Raw genomic sequence first — 20,926 nt, 5'->3', positions numbered from 1 at the left:
GATAAATTCCTGTCAAGTTCAATCTCAAGTGATCTTGACAACCTGCATCTTCTGGATAGTTTCTTATCCAGAGGAGAGCTTGAAGGATTCTCCTGCTGGTACACAGCTACTGAAAAACAACTTTTGGGTTCTCAGTTTTCAGAGGATTACTATGGCCACAGTAAATTGGGTACCTGTTGGTTAACTTTCACATCGCTGTTTGGGCTAGTATATAATTTATTAAACTGGTAAATTGTAGGGTCAGAAGAGCTTAGCCAATAACCTACTCTTCGACAGGCGTCAACACTTGGGCTCACGCATGAGGGACCCCGTTACATGCTAAATTGTCTCCATGTTACATTGATTGCATACAGTGTCACGGTTAACAGGAAAATTTGGTTTTATCAAATATTTTGATAAAGGTCAAATTACCACCATGAATGATTTGGAAAGCTGACGTTTCGAGTGTTAGCCCTTCGTCAGAGTGAATGTTTAGTCAGCTAAAAAGAGATCAACATAATCCAGACTGTCTCTGTTTGCACCATAAAAAAGAAGCCCCACATGCATTTTGGACTATTTTGCCAGATGCACCCAACAGGCAAAGGCTTGGTTGAATCTGCTTCAATGACCATTGCTTAATAGAAAACTGCCTTCGGGAAGTGCTTCTCTTGAGATAAAGCAACCGATCAAAAAGTTATATTTTGTTGTGTTATTTAAGCAATAGAGGACGCTTTCCATGTTTACATAGCCTCATCTAAATGCCAAGCGCAGTTGGGAGAATTCTCAACAGTTATGCAAACCCAAGACACAGTCGAGGGTTTGCATAACATACACACCCATATTTCCAACCTGCCAATCAAAACGTGCGTCTGACAACACATAACCAATCAAAATTTGTGATGTCACAGCTGTGTTTACATACTCTCATCTAAGCACAGCTATTGACCAATATTAATGGGAGTGTGTGTACTATCCTAATTATTTTATAATTTAGAATGTGCAATGATATTCACACACAAAATACAGTGTGCCTGCTACTGGCAATAATAATAAAATTATGATAACTCTTAGAACAACAAAGTTAGTCATTTATCTTATTACTTTCAATAATTTGCCCAAACCAACAAACTGAAGATGAAGACCATGAATAATAATTTAATTGTGATCAATCATTGTTAAAATTCACATTAAAAATATTAATGGTATTTTGTATCATTTGTTAAGAATAAAACAGTGAATATATCAAACAACTGTCAACAATGATGAATAGTGGAGCAAAACCTCAGCAGATTTTGAAACATTGTGATGGAAGACATGGTTTTTGGATATGCAATTAGTTACCCTTAAGGATATCAACGACCAGTGCAAGAAGCTGTGCAAAAACAGTGATATAGTTCCTCAGTTTTGCTAGTGCCAAGATGTAAGAACAAGGTGTCCAATGATATATATTTTCTAAAAATATGTAAACACATTAATAGTTATGTGAAATTCAGGCAACTTAAATGACTTCATCCTGCATGCAGCTACATTTTGATCAAGATTTGTCCCCTAACATCATTATTTATCATCAGTAGGTTTAAAATACAAAGGAAATTATTGGTAATCAAACAATAATTATTTAGGTTGGATTCATTTTAACTTAAATTTAACTTTGAAGTTCAACAGTTACAGAGTAAATTGACTACTGGGTGCAAATATACAGATTTGATCAGTCAGTCAGGGAGCAGGGGTTGCGCAGTGGTAAGAGCACTCGCCTCCCACCAATGTGGCCTGGATTCAATTCCCAAACTCAGCGTCATATGTGGGTTGACTTTGTTGGTTCTCTTCTCTATTGCAAAAGGTTTTTCTCCGGTTTTACCACATCCACAAAAAACATATTTGATTTGAGTTAATTTCATTAGTTTCCCCAATTAGTTCTCTAGTGCTAAATCCATTGACACTTAAATAAAGTTGTTGTTATTATGATTATTACAAGTTGATAAAAAAAGTATACATAATTCCTAGGCAACAGACAAAACTGGTACCATTAGGACCATTAGGCAGGCTTTTAGCTGCAAAACATAAGAAAATAATTTATTACCAGTATATGTGATCATTTATTTTTAGTAATAAATGCTAATTTCAAGGTTGTTTACTTACGCATTGTAATATTATTGTCTCTACTTCAATAGAGCTTAGAAAATTTCCCATGCGAAAGTATTATCACTCGGATGTATTTAACAGCATTTAATTCAGTGCAACTTGATCCCTGTCATTAGCTCCTGTCAAACGAACCTACTTTTAAAATTCAGTCCTCTCTCATCTTAAAAATTTGATCGTGTATTTGAAGTACTTAACGGCGAAATGACAAGCACAGATAGCTTCAAACCCTCGTACTTCTTTCCTTTCAATGTGATGTCGCTTAAATCTAGAATTTCCATTCCATGATTCAACGCCTCGTGAAAGAGACTTGGCTTGGTCCGCCATTTTGAAAAAAATTCGAGTCTGCGCAGAACGATCGGAAGTCCGTGAATCGCGGACTGTTAAATTGGAAATTGGAACCGGCCAGAGCTGTCGCCAGAGCTTGCCAGAGCTCTCGATCCGAGGCGCTGGCCAAGAGGATCGCAGCTCTGGGAACGAGAATGGGTTGCTAGAAGCCTGGATAGCGCTGAGTGCGCATTTATCTCATTACGTCAGAAGGGTCTTTATTTGGCGATCACCATGACAATACAGACCCATTCCCTCGCGCCCTTCATCATTTCAGCCAAAACAGCAAATGGCGTCAATGGGAGTAATTCACTTCGAGAAAATGTTTATGTTTAAGCGCTATTAGCGGTCACCGATTATTTTACTTCGGGTAGGTATGAAGAAGAATGAGGAAGGTCTTATTTTATCCCAACGGAAGTTGTTTTGGAGATCTTTTGCCGAAACGTTTGTGAACGAAGTGCTTTAGCTTTAGTTTCGAATTCACTCTTTTTCAGAGTCATGACTCCAGTTCACGGAGCAGATGGCACAGAGACGTCGTCAAGGGCTACTTCGGCCGCTACTTTGAACCAAAAAGAACGCATTAATGGCTGGTCTTGGCCGCCTCACCCATTACAATTCGTGGCATGGTTTTTTCTCGCCTCCTTCTCGGTGTGCTATTTTGGCGTGATAGTTTTCTATCTTCCCAAACATTGGCAAGCAGCTGGGTTCATTGTATCCTTTGAATTTCATCATGTCTATTTCGGCTTTGCACCGTCGATTTAAGGTCATGTCCATTGTCTTGAATAACTTCGCTTTTTATCGTTTTTTTTTTCCAATTCTTTTTAGCTTCTTTTTTTTTACGTTTTGGCGTGAGCATCAGGTGTGGAATTTTTGCAATTTGTGGTTGCCTTCGATATTAATCGCAATTTTCATCCAATGAGCTTAATATTTAGATCTTGCATTAATTCTTGAAATTAACACACCAATTTAAGTTGACAACGGTCTGTTCTAAGGCCCTTTTGTTTCTCGATGAACCATTTATTTTAGAGCTGTCGATTTATAATTATGTCAACTGTATGTACATAACTTATACAAACTATAATACTTTGGTGTTTTTTTCTTTTTTCTCTATTTAAAACACCTTATCGAGGCAATATAAGTAGTTTTTGCATTTGACTCAAGTGTATTTTGCTTCCAACTGCATAAGTTACTTTCATCTGTAATGATCTTTCTTTCTTTCATTTCATGGCAGTAGCAACTGTTGTAATGAAATATTGGAAATGCACTATATTATCATTGGCGCCCTCTATTCTGCTGTTTAGCCAGGTCTTCACCAAGACAGAATAAATCCTAAGGAACAACCAAAACCTTTTCATACAATGTACATGAATTTAGTGCAGAATGTTGACAATGATCCGTGTGTCAGTCCCTACACAGTGATGGCCTTGTGCAGTTTTTAGTATTAGTGTCTCAGCAGCTCTTATTGGTGCTTTGAAACCCTGTTGTACTTGTTGGAAGCAATTTATGAACCTTGCCTTAATGGCTGGTGTTATCCCAGTAAATTGTGACAAATGTGAAAGTGGCTAATTTCTGCTACGACACCTTAACTTTACACCTGATATGATAAACATGCGATGTTAGTCTTTCCATCAGTTTTCTATTTTCTTGACTAGTAGGTTTAGATTCCTGGTGGTTTTTGTGGAATACATATAGTTTATCACGTTTTAGCATTGACAATTGACCCAGCTGATCCCAATATCCGAGTTGGAACAAAGAAAGGCAAAGCCTTATTTGACAGAAGCAAGCATCGGCATGTCATTGTTGACAGCCATTGTTACATCTGCCAAACTGATGTGTAGGTTCCTTATTGCTGTTTAGTTTTAAGAGTGATACATAATATTTTACTCTGTTTTATGCCAGACGACTCTGGGTGAAAGAGTATAGGAAAGGCATGAGCTACATGTACAAAGCCATCTTGTCACTCTGTGTGTGATTTTAAAGAACTTTCAAAGTCCTTTCAAGGCTGTTGCTTAACAGGAGCCCGGTAGCCTGGGGCTCCCAAAGAATAGCTCTGGGCGCCTTAATTTTTCACAGCAACACCTTTCACTTCATGTGTTGGGCTCCTAAGTTCTCCGCATTTAGCTCAGAGTGAGGGCCCCTTTAAAACTGATGCTACCAAGATCAGAATCTCCAGGAATACACCTTTACTTGGTGCTTGATTGAGGCTTTTTGTTAGATGTAGGAAATAAACAGTTTATCTCGCCTTTAACCCTCCCTCTCTTCTGGGGTAGCCCCACTGACAAGCAAAATAGTCTGGCATGAAGACAGAGAAAATCTACATGTGGTCGTTTTATGAAGGAGGGGGTTATTAAAGTCGACATAGTTTTTTGAGTGGACCTACATTTGCCAAGCAGAAAGGTCTCTGATGAGTCCCTTGGTCGGGATGAAATAATAATAATAATAATAATAAAATATTTATATAGTGCTCAATCCACTATTTGTCCATGGCGCTTTACATTAAAAAAGATATTTAAAGAGCTAAAAGTTCCACAACAGTAAAAAAAAAAGCATCACGTAAAATTACATCAATAAGTTTAAAATCATCTAAAAATTAAAATGTTAAAAAGCTTGTTGCATTGAGAGCTTTGTACAGGCCTTCTGATATTATGCAATGGTGCAATTTCGCACAATCGACCTCAAATCGCATCCGACCCCACAATTCACAAAAAATCGCATAATTCACAAAAGAACGCACAAAATTCATCAAATAAAACATAAATCAACAACTTTCTTAGGAGTTCCTGCATAAATACACCATTTTAAAGATGATTTACCTTGGAAAACGGCTAAAAAAAACTTTGTTACCTTCGATTTCGTAAACATTTGAAGTTCAACGCGTTATTTTGCATGTTGGGGGCCTGGTGCGAGTCTCATTCTTAAAGAGTCGCCTATTGGTGTAACACAAACACGCCCTTCGTTCAGATTTGCAAATCTGTTCAGAAATATAATACTGCACACAAAAACAAAGTGTAAGAAGCTAGTCGTAGCATACAGGAATATTAATTAATTATTGATCATTCATTTGGCATGTTAGCTGTGTCCTTTCAACTTTTAACGTGTTGCACCAATAGTGCAGAAGACCTCTTTTTTTTTTACTGATCCCAACTAATAATGTCAGTCAAGATTCATAATTACTGTTCCCTTGTGTTCAAAATGTCTTTAGGGCAGTAAAAACGTGTTTTTCTTATCCTGAAACCTTGAAAAACAAGCTTAAAATTGCTCAGGAAAAAATCACATAATTTACATTATTTATCGCATAATTGACCTTTCTAATCGCATAATTTGCATATTTTCATCGCACCTTATCAGAAGGCCTGTTTGTAGACCAGTAGGAGAATTTTAAAAACTATATGGTAGCGGACAGGTAGCCAGTGAAGCTGTTTGAGGACGGGGGTTATATGATCAAATTTCCTAGTACATGTAACAACTTGAGCCTCTGTGTTTTGAATAGATTGCAATCTTGAAATTAGATGTTGTGGAAGATGATATAGCAGGGAACAATGTATATTCACAAGTAACTGTCACCTTTATTGACCTACATTTCCTGGTCAAAACTGTTGGGACAATTCCCACTTTTCCCCCTCCGCCCTCTACTTTTCACCCAAAATTTGACAAGTGTTCCAAAGTCTTTTGACCCGAATTGTAGATGTTGTTAGCCTTTTTTTGCCCCTATGGTGTAGTAAATCTGCATTGACTGGTAAAGTGTTGTTGGATAGAGTAAAATCTATAAGTGGCCATTGTGGGTGGGAAAGAGTTTAAACTGATGCGCCATACGTTGATTTTGGCTTGCAGGATGCAGGCAGTATGCTGAGCTCACTCAATCATACCAAGGTTTTTCAGAAGTCATCATTGATAATATTTTTTTTTTTCTGTCTCCTGAACAGAGGTTCCAAAAGCAAGCACTGTTCTGTGTGCAACAAATGTGTGTCTAGCTTTGACCATCATTGTAAATGGCTTAACAACTGTGTTGGTGGTCAGAATTACAGGTAAGTTGGCAATAGGCATTTCATTTTTTGGCTGTTTTAGGTTGCTGACATAAAATATATACATTGAAACATTGTGCTATTCTCTGTTGTACACAATTTTCTTTGCAATTAATTCCAACAATTGCATAATATACACTGTATGCGGCTTTTTTTCTTTTTGTAAGTGCACTACACACTATGTCACCGGGTTCTAAGAGTGTAAGTCTGTGGTGACAATAGGCCCGCAGTGCATGCATAACTCATGAACGTAAACAGGTCTGTTGGAAGCGTGCTTGAGTTTCAACAAAATCAGCCCCAAAATCAGCAAGAATTTGTAATGCTGATGAATAATAAAGCAGTTGATATTTCCAAAACGATGGAATTACCTAGATAAATAACCTCGCCTAGGAGAGTAAATTTTTGATTTTGCAGAAACAATGGTCAACCTCAAGAGTTGGGCAATTGTGATGTTTGTGTTGAATTCGCACATTTCTCGTCAATCTTTTAAAACACTTGAAAAAAAAAAACGAACAAAAACAAAAACCTGGTGTCTTGCCGTCATGTTGACACAGATGTATCCTTTGTTTCGCGAGTAAACACGCAAGGTAACTTGATCACAGCGCCCGCTAAATTCGATGTCTCCCAAAAATCCCCTAATCTCCCAAAATGTTTTTCGCTGATGGTAACTTTTTATATTCTCTTTTCAAAATTTAAGTTGTTTTCATGGCGCAAATTTTGTTGCTGATTGCAAACTATTTTATTAACAATGGACACTTTCTGAAAACTTCCTTTTGCTCTTCCTAAAACTGTGTATCAGTATTTATTTACTTTTGCATCATTATTTGTTTTGCATAAAGCAGGCTGACAAAATCTGTACCTTGCTTGATTGGCATTTTTGAGCGTTAAAATAAAATTTTCGGTCCTACGTTTCTGACTGCAAGCAGGGTTCTCCTTATCAGGCAGTAACCGGTAAATTTTACCGTTTGTAAGAACACTTATTACCGCCTGCAACAAACGCTCAGAAGTCGCTTATCCTTTGCAGAACATCCAACATTAACCAATTGCTTTACCGGTTTGAAAAGGTCCCTTACCTGTTGCGCTGAAAACTAGGGAGAACCCTGTGCAAGTCATATACTAACCCCGCCCGACATGGCTTAACTTCAGTGAACTTTTGTGTTAGTCAAAGCTGTCAGACACTCAAAGTGCATGCTTAAACTTGTGGTGTAAAAGAAGTTGTAAGGGAACTTGAAAAGGATCAAAATGTCAGCCGTGAGGCCAATGTTTCTCGATTCCCTTTTATCCTTCTTCAGTCTTTCTGGGTTTAGTATTTTACTAGTAACCACATGTCTTCTCAGGGGACTATTTACCTAAGACATCTACCATTGCACTATAATGATATATGGTACCAAGAGAAAATTTAACAGTACCAAAACAATATTGTATACTATTAGAGCTACATATTATGCAAAGATAACTTGAATCTCCTGTAAGAGAAAACGCAGCTCAGTTGACAATTATACAGCACTATGCTACTGCACTACCACACGTACGCATTGCGTGCCAATTTTTTTTTTTTTTTTTTTTGCTGTTTTCACAAACGAGAAGCAAAATGCCAATGGGGCTTTTACATGTAGATCTAAAAAAATGAAAATGTAACGGATTTATATTTTGCTTTACAACAGTTCTTGAACTCCCATACACTACATAACAGGAAGGTGTTCTATCTTAACTATAGGAACACGTTCCTCTTTTTCTGAAATTTTGGCGTCCCTGTTGCGTTCCCGTAGCATTCCATTTCGCATTCTATTGGCGTTCCATGAACATACATGTATTCCCTGTTAGGTTACTTCTGTCCGGTACTGTATTAACCCATTGACTCCCAGGAGTTCCCCTTTGACGAGTAAAATCGTCTGGCATTAGGCGTTGGGAGTCAAAGGGTTAACAAAGGGACTAGTTTGCATAGGTAATCTCATTATTTCAAATGCAATTTGGAATAAATAAGCACGTCAAGTAAATATTTTCAAAGACACAATTTTGCAGTCTTTGCAAAAATTTATATATTATGCTTATTTCAGTTCCTAATAATATACCCAAAAAATTTCAGGGCATTGATTGGCTGAGAGCATGTCAATAATTATTAATCCCAAACAGTGTAAAAAAAATTGGTGTTGTGTCAGTAGGGTGTGAAACTTGAAAGTTTGTTTTTATCAAGTAACAAGTTGATAGAGGTAAATTCACCTTGATGATTGTACATGTAAGAGAGACTTGCGAGCTGACGTTTCAATGTCTTATACTGATGCTAGGAACATCAGCTCACAACTCTTTCTTACAGTGGTTAATTTCTGTACATTGTACCTAAAGGGGAGTAAGGATGTACCTCCCCCCCTCTGCCGACCCAAGATCAACTCCTGAGCTAATACGTGGGCTGAGATTTGTTGATCTGAATCTTAGTCTGAGGGTTTTTCTCCAGGTACTCTGTAAAATAAACTTCGGGCTTCTTGCATCGCTGTGGTGCTGTACTCCCAGGCCGTGCAATTTGGTCGCGTTCTGGGGCCGAGGTCCTGACCAGCAGCACTGCTCCTCCGGCCTAATCTCGTTGAACTGCACCCTTAGCAATTCAGTTCATGACTGCAAGAAAGGGCTATTAGCAAGCCAGATATACTGTTTAGATTTTTGCCTTTATCTTGAAACTCATTTGTTGAAACCAAACATTTCACCACGATTTGCAGATGAGATTAGCAGATTAGCTAATTAAAAATGTTTCAACATGTTTTTTTTTTTTCTTTTTCTTTTTGCAGATTGTTCATTGGTTGTATTTCCAGTGCTTTTGTTTTGGCATTGTTAGTTTTTGCGATTACATTGTATGTCTTTGTTATGTACTTCACAAGCAGAGATGACTTAAAATCCCTAACAGGTACATGCTGCATGTATTCTTAACATTTAATGACTGAATGTGCACAATAAGTGGTAGTTTCATGCAGGTTACAATCCACACACTTATGTGGAGAATTTAAGCAATCATTGTTGCTTATAGACACCTGAAAAATTCAGGTGATCTCAACAGGATTCGAACCCTTGACCTCTGCAATAAGACTGGTGCTTAAAAGTTCCTATGAAGCTAATTTTTTCCCCTGCTTTTTAGCTTTTTGTTTGAATATCTATAGTGTCTGAAGTGTAGTACTTCAAAGATTTTTCCCTCATGGTGTATCCACGTGCTTTAGCGGCCCTTTGATTTTTGGCCGAGCCAGTTGGGTCCTGGTAACTAATGACGTCAAAGGAGTCAAGAATGTAATTCCATTCTGAATTGTCGGAACATCCAAAGCATCCAAAGGGTAACTATAGTCCGATATTTCCATAAAAACTTGACAAAAAACTCTAGATTTTCAAGAAGACTTCTATTCTTACACTTTTGCACATTTCTTTCTCAAAAGATGTGATCAAGTTACTTCTTTGACATCATTAGTTACCAGGACCCAACTGGCTCAGCCAAAATTTTTTGCATATAAATCAAACGCCCGCTAAAAGGCATGGATACAATATGAAGGAAACTTTTTTGAAGTATTACACTCCAGACACTAAGATATTTAAATGAAAAGTTAAAAACCAGGGAAAAAATAAGGGTCATAGGAACTTTAAATTGTCCAGATAAAGTAAATGCAAGGATCGCTTCTCCCTTTTTGTCTGCAACACTTACTTCAAAATACTGTACATGTACATGTATGTTACATTTATTTCATTCAATAAAATGTTTATTGGGTGAAATATCTACATTAAAATTAAACCACTATGGCTCACAAAATAAGACAATTTTGAATTGTTTTTGCATTATAGATGGGGAATTAAAATTGTTTGCTGCAGTTCCAGAAGAGGTATTCATAACATTCATTGGTGTTATGCTTGGACTGTTGCTTCTTACCATAGCTCTTCTTGGACATCTTCTTGGATTCCATATCTATTTAAGTAAGTTTAATTTTTGCCGATGCCTCAAAGGCTTTTAATAACTATTCATTCCCACCCAGTTTCATCGGTTACCTATATAGAATAAAGTACTGAATATTGAGAGTGCATTGCATTATGAGCTATCTCTGAAAATTTGAATGCGATAAACAGATACAATGAAGTCTTTAAGCAATGGTGCTTTGAAAATTTGAAATTTCGCAAAGAATGTACACGTGTGCAGGGCCTGAACAATTGATGAAATCGATGATCAATGACATTCCATGGAAATCAATGATTGATTGATTGTCATCAGTTTATATCATTGTCATTGATAATCAATGAGAATCGATCATTTGTTTTAAAATAACATTGATTTTCATCGGTTACCTATTATTCATTCACATTAGTGCCATTGGTTTTCCTTTGACTAGTATTTGTAAATAAACAAATTTGCTCTGCGCACTCTCCCAAGATACAGGAATGAAATTTTGTTAGGAACGCCAATTGTCATTGATGAAGTTCGCTCCTATTTTTATTTGATAATCGATTGAGCAATGCCAATTAATTAACGGTAATCAATTGCCATCGACTGATTGATTGATTGATTTTCCAATCATCGACTGCCATCGATTGTTCAGGCCCTGATGTATGGGATCATTGCCACTCAATAATTTATCAGTTTTTAAATTAATTAATGGCTAATAAATTGCTCCTTATCAAAGCTAAAAAGCTTAAAACTGGAGATTTAATAAAGGCTGGTTTTCACTAGCGATGGAGTCGGAGTCGGAGTCGTAAGAGCGCTTATAAATGACCTGGTGAAAATCAAAGATAGGAGTCGTAAGCGGAGTCATAAGCTCGACAGAATCGGAGTCAGAAGAATCAGGACATTCCCATTTTCTTCCGACTGAGTCGGAGTCGGAACTAGAAGCAGAAGAACCAACCAATCACAATGCTTGGAATCGAGCATTGTGATTGGTTTAATCTTCGGCTTCTGCTTCCGATTCCGACAATGCAGTTTTCACTGGATCGTAAGCGACAGAGTCATAGGCGGAATCGGTGTTCTGCTTCCGACCTCGACAGTTTGATTTTCACTAGATCTTATCGCTCTGCGCTTTTGATTGCGATTCCGACTCGGTCGCTAGTGAAAACCAGCAAGTTATTGCCTTTTGAAGTAAATTGGTAAATAGCATGATGGCTTTTGTGAGAAAACTCGCATGTTAATGGACCAAAATACAAACAAGGACGTCAACTTAGATTCCCTTGTACAAGCTCACGTCTGAGAAAACCTCATCATGGTACCCAAGGAAAATTTTGGGCAGGGTTCCCACGGGTAATGATTTGGGCATGGTGACTGGTCTGACCAGTTCCCCATAGCTTTTCCCCCTGTGCAGAGTTCGGGTTTAGCTAAAAGGGGAGAATTGCGATGGGGTGAACCGCGCACCGGTGGCTCAGTTGGTTGAGCACCGGGCTGCCATGCGGGAGGTCGTGAGTTCGACTCCGGCCGGACCAACACTCAGGGTCTTTAAATACCTGAGGAGAAAGTGCTGCCTTTGTAATTAGATCCGCAAATGGTTAGACTTTCAAGTCTTCTCGGATAAGGACGATAAGCCGGAGGTCCCGTCTCCCTGTGGGACGTTAAAGAACCCACACACTATTCGAGAAAAGTAGGGGATGAAGTTCCCGGTGTTGTGGCTGTCCTCTGTGAGTATATGGGTGGGTGGGTATAGCAGGTCCACATCAGCTGAAAAGCTTCCATAACTTCAACCTGCTTATACAAATAAGTAACAAACAAACAGTAGAGGAATTGCACTTGGAAAAGGAAAGTACAGGACAAATTAATATATTTGCAAAAGAGCTGTCTGGACAAAATTAATTTGAATCCATTTTGGTGGACGAGCCTGGTACGTTACTGGCTACTTAATTCGTGACCTCTTTTTATTTTATTCCAAAATGAACCATCAATCAACATCTTTGGCTGCCGCAGTGAGAAACTGGATATTCTACTTTTCAAATTGATCGCCGGAAGCTGAAAGGAAGTTTGGTGATCGGCGTTGAAGATGAGCCGATTCTGCAGATTTATGAAAATCACAGTAACCAATTATTGTCCCTCTCTTTGTAGTGTATCACAAAATGTCCACATATGACTTTATAATCAGTGCAAGAGATCGCAGATCTGAATCCTCTGATGTTGAGTCAGGCACAAAGTCACCAGCACAAAAAAAACGTTTCAAGGTTGGTCTTTTAAGTCCCTTAGTTTCAAGAAAATTATATCACATTATAAATATTTTGTGTTCATGTATTCTGGATTTTGAGTATCTACAGCCATGATGTTTGTGGGTCAGAGCAGACCTCACAAGCAAGCCCACCGGCGCACTTGGGCTGATTTAAGGCGGTTGTTTGAAGCCTGTTCAGCGCCAACCGTTGGTTTATAAGAGGTATCAGAACCTATAGGTTTCCATGGTATTTAACGCTGGTTTGCGCCAACCGTGCTTCGTGCAACCCAGGCCTGGCATTTACGTCCAGAAATGCGATTGGTTATGTGCGAGCCGGTTTTAATAAGCGTCACAAGGTGTTCCCTAAACAGCTGGATTTTCCCCAGACTAAAAATAATGCTAATCCTCTCACTTATACCAACATACCAACTTCTTGTTGTATATCAAACTTGGAATGAATGAATGAATGGAAAAGAATCCCATCAAGTAATCGAAATGTCATAGGTTGGACTCTTATAAGGAAGAGTCAGATTTTTCTGAGTTAATGCCAGTGTAATCATCAACTCTTCGAGGTGTGGGTTCTTTAAGCCCGTAAGAGCTTAAATTCTTTAAGATGGGGCCCGTTGTGAAAAGACTAGCCCCTTGCATGTTCTCGAGGGAAAAAATCCGCTTTGCCATTGCTCAAAAATGCCTGTGTTTCCCAACGAGTCGTTTCGCTAACTCCAAGTTCACTACCCCCCAGTGGTTTAGGTCAGTTTTCTAAAGAATTTCTAACCTAAGAACATTAAACAAGCCACGTTAAACAAGGCACGTTAGGACCAGCCACCTTTATACCGTATACAGGTGGTAGGTGGCGCACTAAAATGGTCACATGATTTAAGATCACGTGATCGATAGTCAAATCAGACACTTGACTGATATTTCTGTTAAAGTACTGTTATTGCTCTGGTTCGGTTATTCTTTAGATTACGGTACACTTCCAGAGAAGGAAATCTTTTCGACAGACTTCGAATCGTTTCAAGCATAGCGAATGTTAGCGTGTTTTTCTTTTCTAGAATAAAGTAAAGCCTGAAGAAGGAAGAGAGGAAAATGCAGAACCCCAAAGGTATCTTTTGAAAAACCTTACTATTTTGCTGCCTGAGTAAGGGTACTAATGTTATCAGACTTTTTTGGGTGAATATCTTGCTGCTTTGACGTAAGAATAGGGCGTTTGTGGTGCTAGTAAACCGTTTGGACTACCACCGGGTTTATTTTCAGTCAAAGTTTTTCAATGGAACAAATCGGCCAACTCGTTGTGCCCAATTCAAATCTCCAGGGGCTAAGATTCTTTGTGTATTGTATTTGCATTATAACGTAGCATTCACATTTAATTTGTTTGAACACCTTATTGACAAACCCACTAAAGGAAGATATTGACAATAGAACGCAATACCAAGAAGGAGAGGGGTATGAAAGAAGCAATTTAAAATCGGAATAATACTCGCCTTCAAACATGATAATTCACATTTCAATAATATGGAAATGCCAGGAACAAAACGTTATGGGTCGATTATTAAAACATAGTTTAGACGATGTTCAACAAAACCGTGTTCTAAGCCATTTTCAATATTGCCAACAATCATATCCAAATATTATCTGCTGCTGATGGTAACAAGAAGGTTTGCATTCGAGACTAGACAGCAATTTATCTACTTAAAATATACCGCTTATAAATAGATTTGGAGGTCCACTAATTGTCTTAAACCGAGGCCTAAGTTAGACTTTGTTTAAATAACTGGCCCTATATTTTTAAAGGGTTTGAATAGTCCATTTCCGAGTTCATGTCTACCTCCTCTTCAAAGCGAGTCTAAGGGCGAAGTCTTTGTGATGGTAATTAGTTTTACTTTGCATGTGAATGGAAACTAATTTCCATAAGAAAAACTTCGCACTTTGACTCGCTTTGAAGAGATGGCAGACATGACCTCGGAAATGGCCTATTGGGTGCAAGATTGAGTTAGCCGATTTGGTTTATTCTTGGTTTGCATCCACGTTATCAAACTGCCATGTTGGTGTCCACAACAGTAGAAACTGGAGCCAAACGATTTACATAATAATAGAGTAAATTTCCTAAAAGACATTTTAATACATTGTTCTGTACACCAACATGGGCCTCCGTGACGTCAGATTCGAACCATCAGTGCGGTGCCTTGTACAACCACTTTTGGTAAAACGTTTTATTCCCGAAGGGTTTGACTAGGCCGTTTCTGACTTCATGTCTGCCTCCTCTTCAAAGCGAGTCTAAGTGCGAAGTTTTTGTTATGAAAATTAGTTTTCATTCTTATGTAAAGTAGTACTAATTAACATCACAAAAACTTCGCACTTAGACTCGCTTTGAAGAGGAGGCAGACATGAACTCGGAAAAGGCCTATTGGCAGTGGTTTCAATAAAATTTGAAGTAGGCAGCCGGTTTAAGTCTAGTGGCCAACTATATCAACAAGGGGCCGTTAGACCCTTCTTCTAGGGGGGTCTGGGGGGAATGCTACCCCAGAAAATTTTGGAATCTGGAAGGGAAGCTCTCAAGTGCGATTTCCAGCGTTCTGGGAACCAAATTGAGTAAAAAGAAAGGACGACTTCTTATCAACAGCGACACCGAGTGTGCATTAAAGCGCATTCTTTTGATAATTTCCAGCGAAGAAAGATTTGGAAAGCTATTTCAAAAGGAAAATTAACGACGTTATATGACGTTTCGACAACTTCATGTCATCATTACTACCAATTTCAGGCTGCGGTGAACGGCAAACTTTTTTGCGCGTTTTTTCAAGCTCAAATTGAAACATTTCGGTTTGTCTGGACAAACCGCAATAATTTTTGTTCGGTCAACATGAGAAATCAGTTCTGTCGAACGATAAGAATAAGTCATTTTAATCTGAACGAACGAAAAGTGCAACGATTTCTCAATAACAACCTGTTTTGCAAAAAAACGCCTTGATATGTTTGCGGACGTAAAAATTGAAATTACGTAATTGAATTAGGTAAAAAAATGCGGCGGTTGGTCTGGGCAAAACTGTATCAAATCTGACAACTAATTTGAAATTGAGCTTTAAAAAAGGTACATTCAAGTCCATCAAAAGTGAATTTTACTTTAGGTTTAAAGGAACCTCCTAATTTAGGGGAAAAAGTAGCCGACTTCTCTTAGCGAAGTAGCCGACGCTTTTCGTCGGCCGTCGGTGCTTCTCGCCACTATTACTTGCGCGCTCGTCGATAGCCGTCGCTTCCCAGACATTTTCACTATTTCATCCTAGTTTTATGCTAATCAAAACAAATAAACTGAAAACGGGTTTTTTTCAACAGTCGACTACCTTACATTTACAAGACAGCCATTGTAGGCTCTCTTTAAATCTTCTCTGTCCTTGCAGTCCCTTTCATGAACTCTGAGTAGATCTTTTTTTTTTTTACCTTTGATTTCAGAATTGAAATAACTGATAATGAACGGAGATCCGAAGATAGTCTCCCCAACGAGACAACTGTGAAGTTTATTAATGAAGTGAGCTCGAAAGTAAGTACACTAGTGAGATTCTTCATGTTATCAGGCTTGTCAATCGAGTGCTCTCATGATTCAAATCATTTCCAAAGTAATTTGAAATTCACCAATTCTGACACCAAACACAGATGCGTGCAGCTGACCGCCTAAAAGCGGGAAATCCTGGATTAGTCAAGGAAGACCTTGAAGTGACTACAGGCTGTCGCCGCCAAGGCAACTGGGCGGGAAAATGTGTTCGAGCAGGTCGCAATAGGCCTTATGCATGATGACGTCATATGCTCAAAAATCCACCACCTCGTTTGCACGAAAGTATTCACATCGTCTGGACATGCAATTCTGTTCACACTTAAGTTTTGTTTACAAGTTTGTTCCTTTGGGATTGAGCTCAAGCTAAAATTTACAAGTTTGATTTTCGAATTCGAGTCGTTGTGGTGAAATCAGCTAGTCAGTGATCCAAAGTTATCGCAAAAACTCTTTTTATATGCTACCAATTTTCTAAAGCGTTGATGGCGCCACCGGTCTCGATATATACATTGTACTCTCGATAATTATATCTCGGCATTTTGTCAACCAAAAACAAACAAACAAACACCAATAGCCCATATGAGTGATAACGTCCCAAATGTGATGACAGAAGACAGGAGTCACGTTCGAAACGTTGGACCTTTGATTGTAACTTTAAAGTGCCCCTGTGATAAAGATTCAGATTTTGAAAGTGTGTATGCTTAACACCTGACTGGCAAAATTTTGAGCTTTGATGTTTATCCAGAGGCCGTTTACTTTGAGCGTAAGTTTTTGATTTCACGGTCCGCCATCACTCACGTTCAAGCAGCTTATTGAAAGCCCAAAACTCCCGTGCTGCATATTAATTCTGCGGCGTACACACGCATTGCATTCTAAAACTAGCGAGCCTTTGACATCATTTTCTCCTCGATCTAGCTCTCTCAAGAACTTGAAGTTAGTGATGGTGGACCATTAAATAGGAAAATTCCAGTTAAAATAACAGGTGTCTTTTTGAAATCAAGTCCTCATCACGCACTTTAAAAGCTACATTCAAATTTCTCCAATCCAGAGTGACGTCATACTATGTCTGTCGAGATATATTTTAGCCAATTAGGTAGAGAGGTAAACAAACCTAATTCATTGCAAAATTGCGAAACAGCAAAAATCGTTCTTCAGTGATTTTCAATGAAAACACATTTCCTTTCTTGCTGTAGGTGGCTGCTAAACAGAGCAAATCCAATGTTGAGGAAGAAGTTTTACAAAATCAAGATTCGACACCTAGAACAACACGAGACATGCCACATTACTCACCCAAGCAAATAACAGATTGCGATGCAACTTCAGAGGAAAGCCTTAAAGAAATTGTTTCCACACCCACCTCTCCACGGGTCATTGTTCAACAGCCAGGTTCTAGTGAATTGACTTCGACACTACCAGATTATGGTGGGAATTCAAGCGGCCAATACAGTCGTGACACGTCATATGCCCATAAAAGGTCAACCACATTAGCATTTGAGGACGATGGGGAAGAAACCTTTCCCAGTCAAGGCAAAACAAACGAAAAAGCTTGCAGTTTTTCCCAGACATTTAATAGTGAAGGTTATGAACTCGGTGCGGTAAACGCTAAAGACAATTCGAAACAAAGGCAAGGTTCAGTGGACGCTACGACAACGAGAAAGAAAAAGAAGAAAAAGGCTAAAGCTGTTACAGAAAGTTTGCCTCCAGTAATTGTAAGAAGACCACTTCCCCAATTAAAACTTAGTGACACCGATTCTTAGTTGCAATCAACTGTCGTGTTTTTAATTCTGAAAGAAACGTTATTTCGACTAGAAATTGCAAAGAAAATTCTGCTCCATGATAAGAAACGCCATTAAATATACAAGAAATGTACAGCAGCTAAATTATTTTATAATGTCCGTGTAAATTTATTGGCATCAAGATGAGCTTAAGAGAAAAAGAAAGTTTAAAGGAAAGACATATTTTGAGCTAATTTGACTGATTTGCTGACAAGTCGTCAAAGCAAACAAGTAACCAAGGCGGGGCTTGAACACATCGATTTGTAAATATCGACGGAAATGAAATTAAGTCGTTCTTTTAAGCCCTTACTGCCTTATTAGACATGTTATTTAAGGATGTAGCTGTTCCAAGTTTATTTATTCAATAAATGTTTAAGCTTTTGGAGCTTAAATGTGTACAATTCTTGTTTGTGATTGCAATTTTTTTTCATGTTGTGATCACAGCATACCGTATAGTTTTTTTCAAATGAGTATTTCCCAGAATCGATAGGTGAATTCATTCTTTAAAAGGTGACCTACTTAGATTTCGTATCACCTTTTCATTAATTAATAATTTTTACAGTGCTATTCCACAAAATGGCCCTAATTCTCGTCAGTTATTCCCTACAGTGCTACTTCCATGGAAAAATGCTTTTTTCCAAAGTACCCGAACATCAAAAAAGTATAAACCGGTCGTACTCAAAGTAAAAACCTCAGAATCGGAATTGCAGATCAATCTTTTGCCAGTCAGGTGTTAAGGGGCAAACAAACGTGCAAAGTTTAAAGAAAAATGGAAATGTGAATATTTGATTGTAGTGGCACTTTCAAACCTTTGTCGGCACTCAAAGGAGACACCGACTCCGTAAATCAGTTGGTAAGAAATGTCGATACAATGAAACCGATCAAATATAAAATTACGTCTCTAGGAATTAACTGTAAAAGAATCAACTTTTATAAGGAGAGAGTGGAACTCCGTTTTATTTTTCTGACGTTAAAAGCTTTAAAATCAAGCTATTGCTCTGTAAAGAAACGAACTTCAACATTCTTCTTGAAATAGCGAGTTGCTTGGATATTAAATGGGCAGTGACCAAAACGGAGAACCAAGGCCAGGGCTACCGCACCGTCGGGATAAATGTTGTCTCTGTTTCATACAGGCTCTCTTTTTCGTCTCGTGAGTTGAACAGCTCTTGTGCTTATATTATGCCTTTATTCCCCTAAACAGTATTTACCCGCTCGGCAACTTTAGTAATCAACTCTGTCACGGTTTTTCATTGTTATTGATTTAAGCATTCTTTATTGACATTGCTATTCGTCAAGTATCTGTTTTAATAATTTTACCAATATTTTCACTTTTGGCGCTGCGTTTTGCAGAAATTCCGGAATTTTCCGGAAATCTTGAATCAAACGTAAGCCAATCTAAAAATACAACTTTCCAACCTGGTCTGACTGACGTCATTACTGAGAGACCATCTTATAATCAGTCTACAGAAGTCTAGAATAATAATGTCACGCACTTTCTATTCCGAGAATGGACGAGAATGCATGTATGTGAAATTATCAGTATCACCTAAACTATGATTCCATATCACTGTACTGAATTACTATCTACGAAAGAAATATGAAGACATGAAGACGACACTTGTTAATCAACGCTTGCACTATGCGTCTATATACTGCTTGTAGCTTGTGAGGACAAAGCTTAAGAAATACGCCACGAAATCCTCACCGTCACTTGAAGTGTCTGACATGAATATAACATCTAGGTTTAATATTTGGCCTTTTGGTCTCAGCTTCTTAATATCGAAAAAAACTGCTTATCTCAACATTATTTCGAGAAAGCACTCTTGATTTATTACGTGAAAATTTTGGCGGGTAATTTACTTATCACGTGATCATATTGGTGTGTCAAACTTCATGATAAATCGAGGACAAAAGTTGCTGCTCTAGGTACTGACAAAGAGTCGAAAATTGAACCCGGCCCTGCGTTTGGGCTTCTGTCTGTTGAAACGATTTTTCTTTCGAACATTTCGGTTAGACATTTTGGGCAACTCTTTCAGACCGGCTTGGGTATTTTGCAGAACGCCGAACGCCGAACGTTATTAATTAAATCGGTATTTGACGGCAATATTCCTTTCCATGTGACCATAGGGCCCTCGCGGATTTCTGCCCACCTTCTGGGCGTGTTGAAGCGAGGAGCATGACAGCATTCTATAGGTTACCATAGCCGCAGGGACGAGCTTCCTGCGGGAACCGGCCCGCATATGACCTGCGATGAGCTCACCGGGTGCAAGTTGCGGGCCGGAACGGCTAAGCCCTTGCCTAAAGGGCAAAATCCCCGCAACCCCCGCCGATAAGCTCCCCTGGTAAGCTGCGGAACGACTGCAGCCTGCACCGGGCCCTTCATTAATTTGTTATGTGGCTGTAAGCCTGTAGTGCCCTCTCTGGAGGAGCGGTAGGGCCGGTGAGCTGTGGAAGCGAGCAGCCTCGATCCCGGGAATCGTTCGCTGGCGGGGGCCTTGTTGTTGCGGGGCGGTGCCTAACTATTTTAAAAACTTCTATAGTATAATTGATTTCATATATCATTTCGTTCGTTGATCATTCATCAAGGGAACATTCGAACCCACAAATGACCAGCTACTAACATCAGTGGCTTCATAGGTCAGTTTATTGGTTCGTCGCACTGGCATTGCGAGGTCACGGCTTCAAACCCCGTTGAAGTCCTGAATTTTTCAAGCTTCCTACGCAATTGCTAAAAATGCGTTCATAACTGCGAGGATCATAGCTTCACTTAGTTACATTTATATAGCTAAGTATCTTCTCATTATTAGAGACGATTAGTTTAGAAATCTGGGGGAGACCACTGTCCTGACGTGAGAAACTTTCACTTCCGATGTCCGTCTGTTGCTCAAAAACGTCGACCCGTCCTTCAGCTTCCCCAGCTATTAGCGGGAGCTCCCCGCGCCAAAGCTAATTTCCGTTTCGTAAACGTTTGATGCCATTCTAAATACCAAGCCTTTTTAATTCGGT

General features: G+C 38.8%; 1 protein-coding gene across 1 annotated transcript; it reads left to right on the top strand.

The window, feature by feature from the left end:
- Window positions 1–2,695: 2,695 nt before the first annotated feature.
- LOC138019983 (palmitoyltransferase ZDHHC11-like) lies at window positions 2,696–18,321 on the top strand. Its single transcript, XM_068866970.1, has 10 exons — window positions 2,696–2,815; window positions 2,940–3,156; window positions 4,107–4,279; window positions 6,369–6,470; window positions 9,248–9,363; window positions 10,281–10,409; window positions 12,508–12,620; window positions 13,657–13,706; window positions 16,049–16,136; window positions 17,339–18,321. The coding sequence occupies exons 2-10, from the start codon at window positions 2,944–2,946 to the stop codon at window positions 17,900–17,902; spliced, it is 1,548 nt and encodes a 515-aa protein (XP_068723071.1). The 5' UTR covers window positions 2,696–2,815; window positions 2,940–2,943; the 3' UTR covers window positions 17,903–18,321.
- Window positions 18,322–20,926: the final 2,605 nt, after the last annotated feature.

This window comes from Montipora capricornis, chromosome 10, assembly GCF_036669925.1.
Source record: "Montipora capricornis isolate CH-2021 chromosome 10, ASM3666992v2, whole genome shotgun sequence".
NCBI lineage: Eukaryota > Metazoa > Cnidaria > Anthozoa > Scleractinia > Acroporidae > Montipora > Montipora capricornis.
The sequence above is the reverse complement of the archived record's forward strand: the minus strand, read 5'-3'. Positions and strand labels throughout refer to the sequence as shown.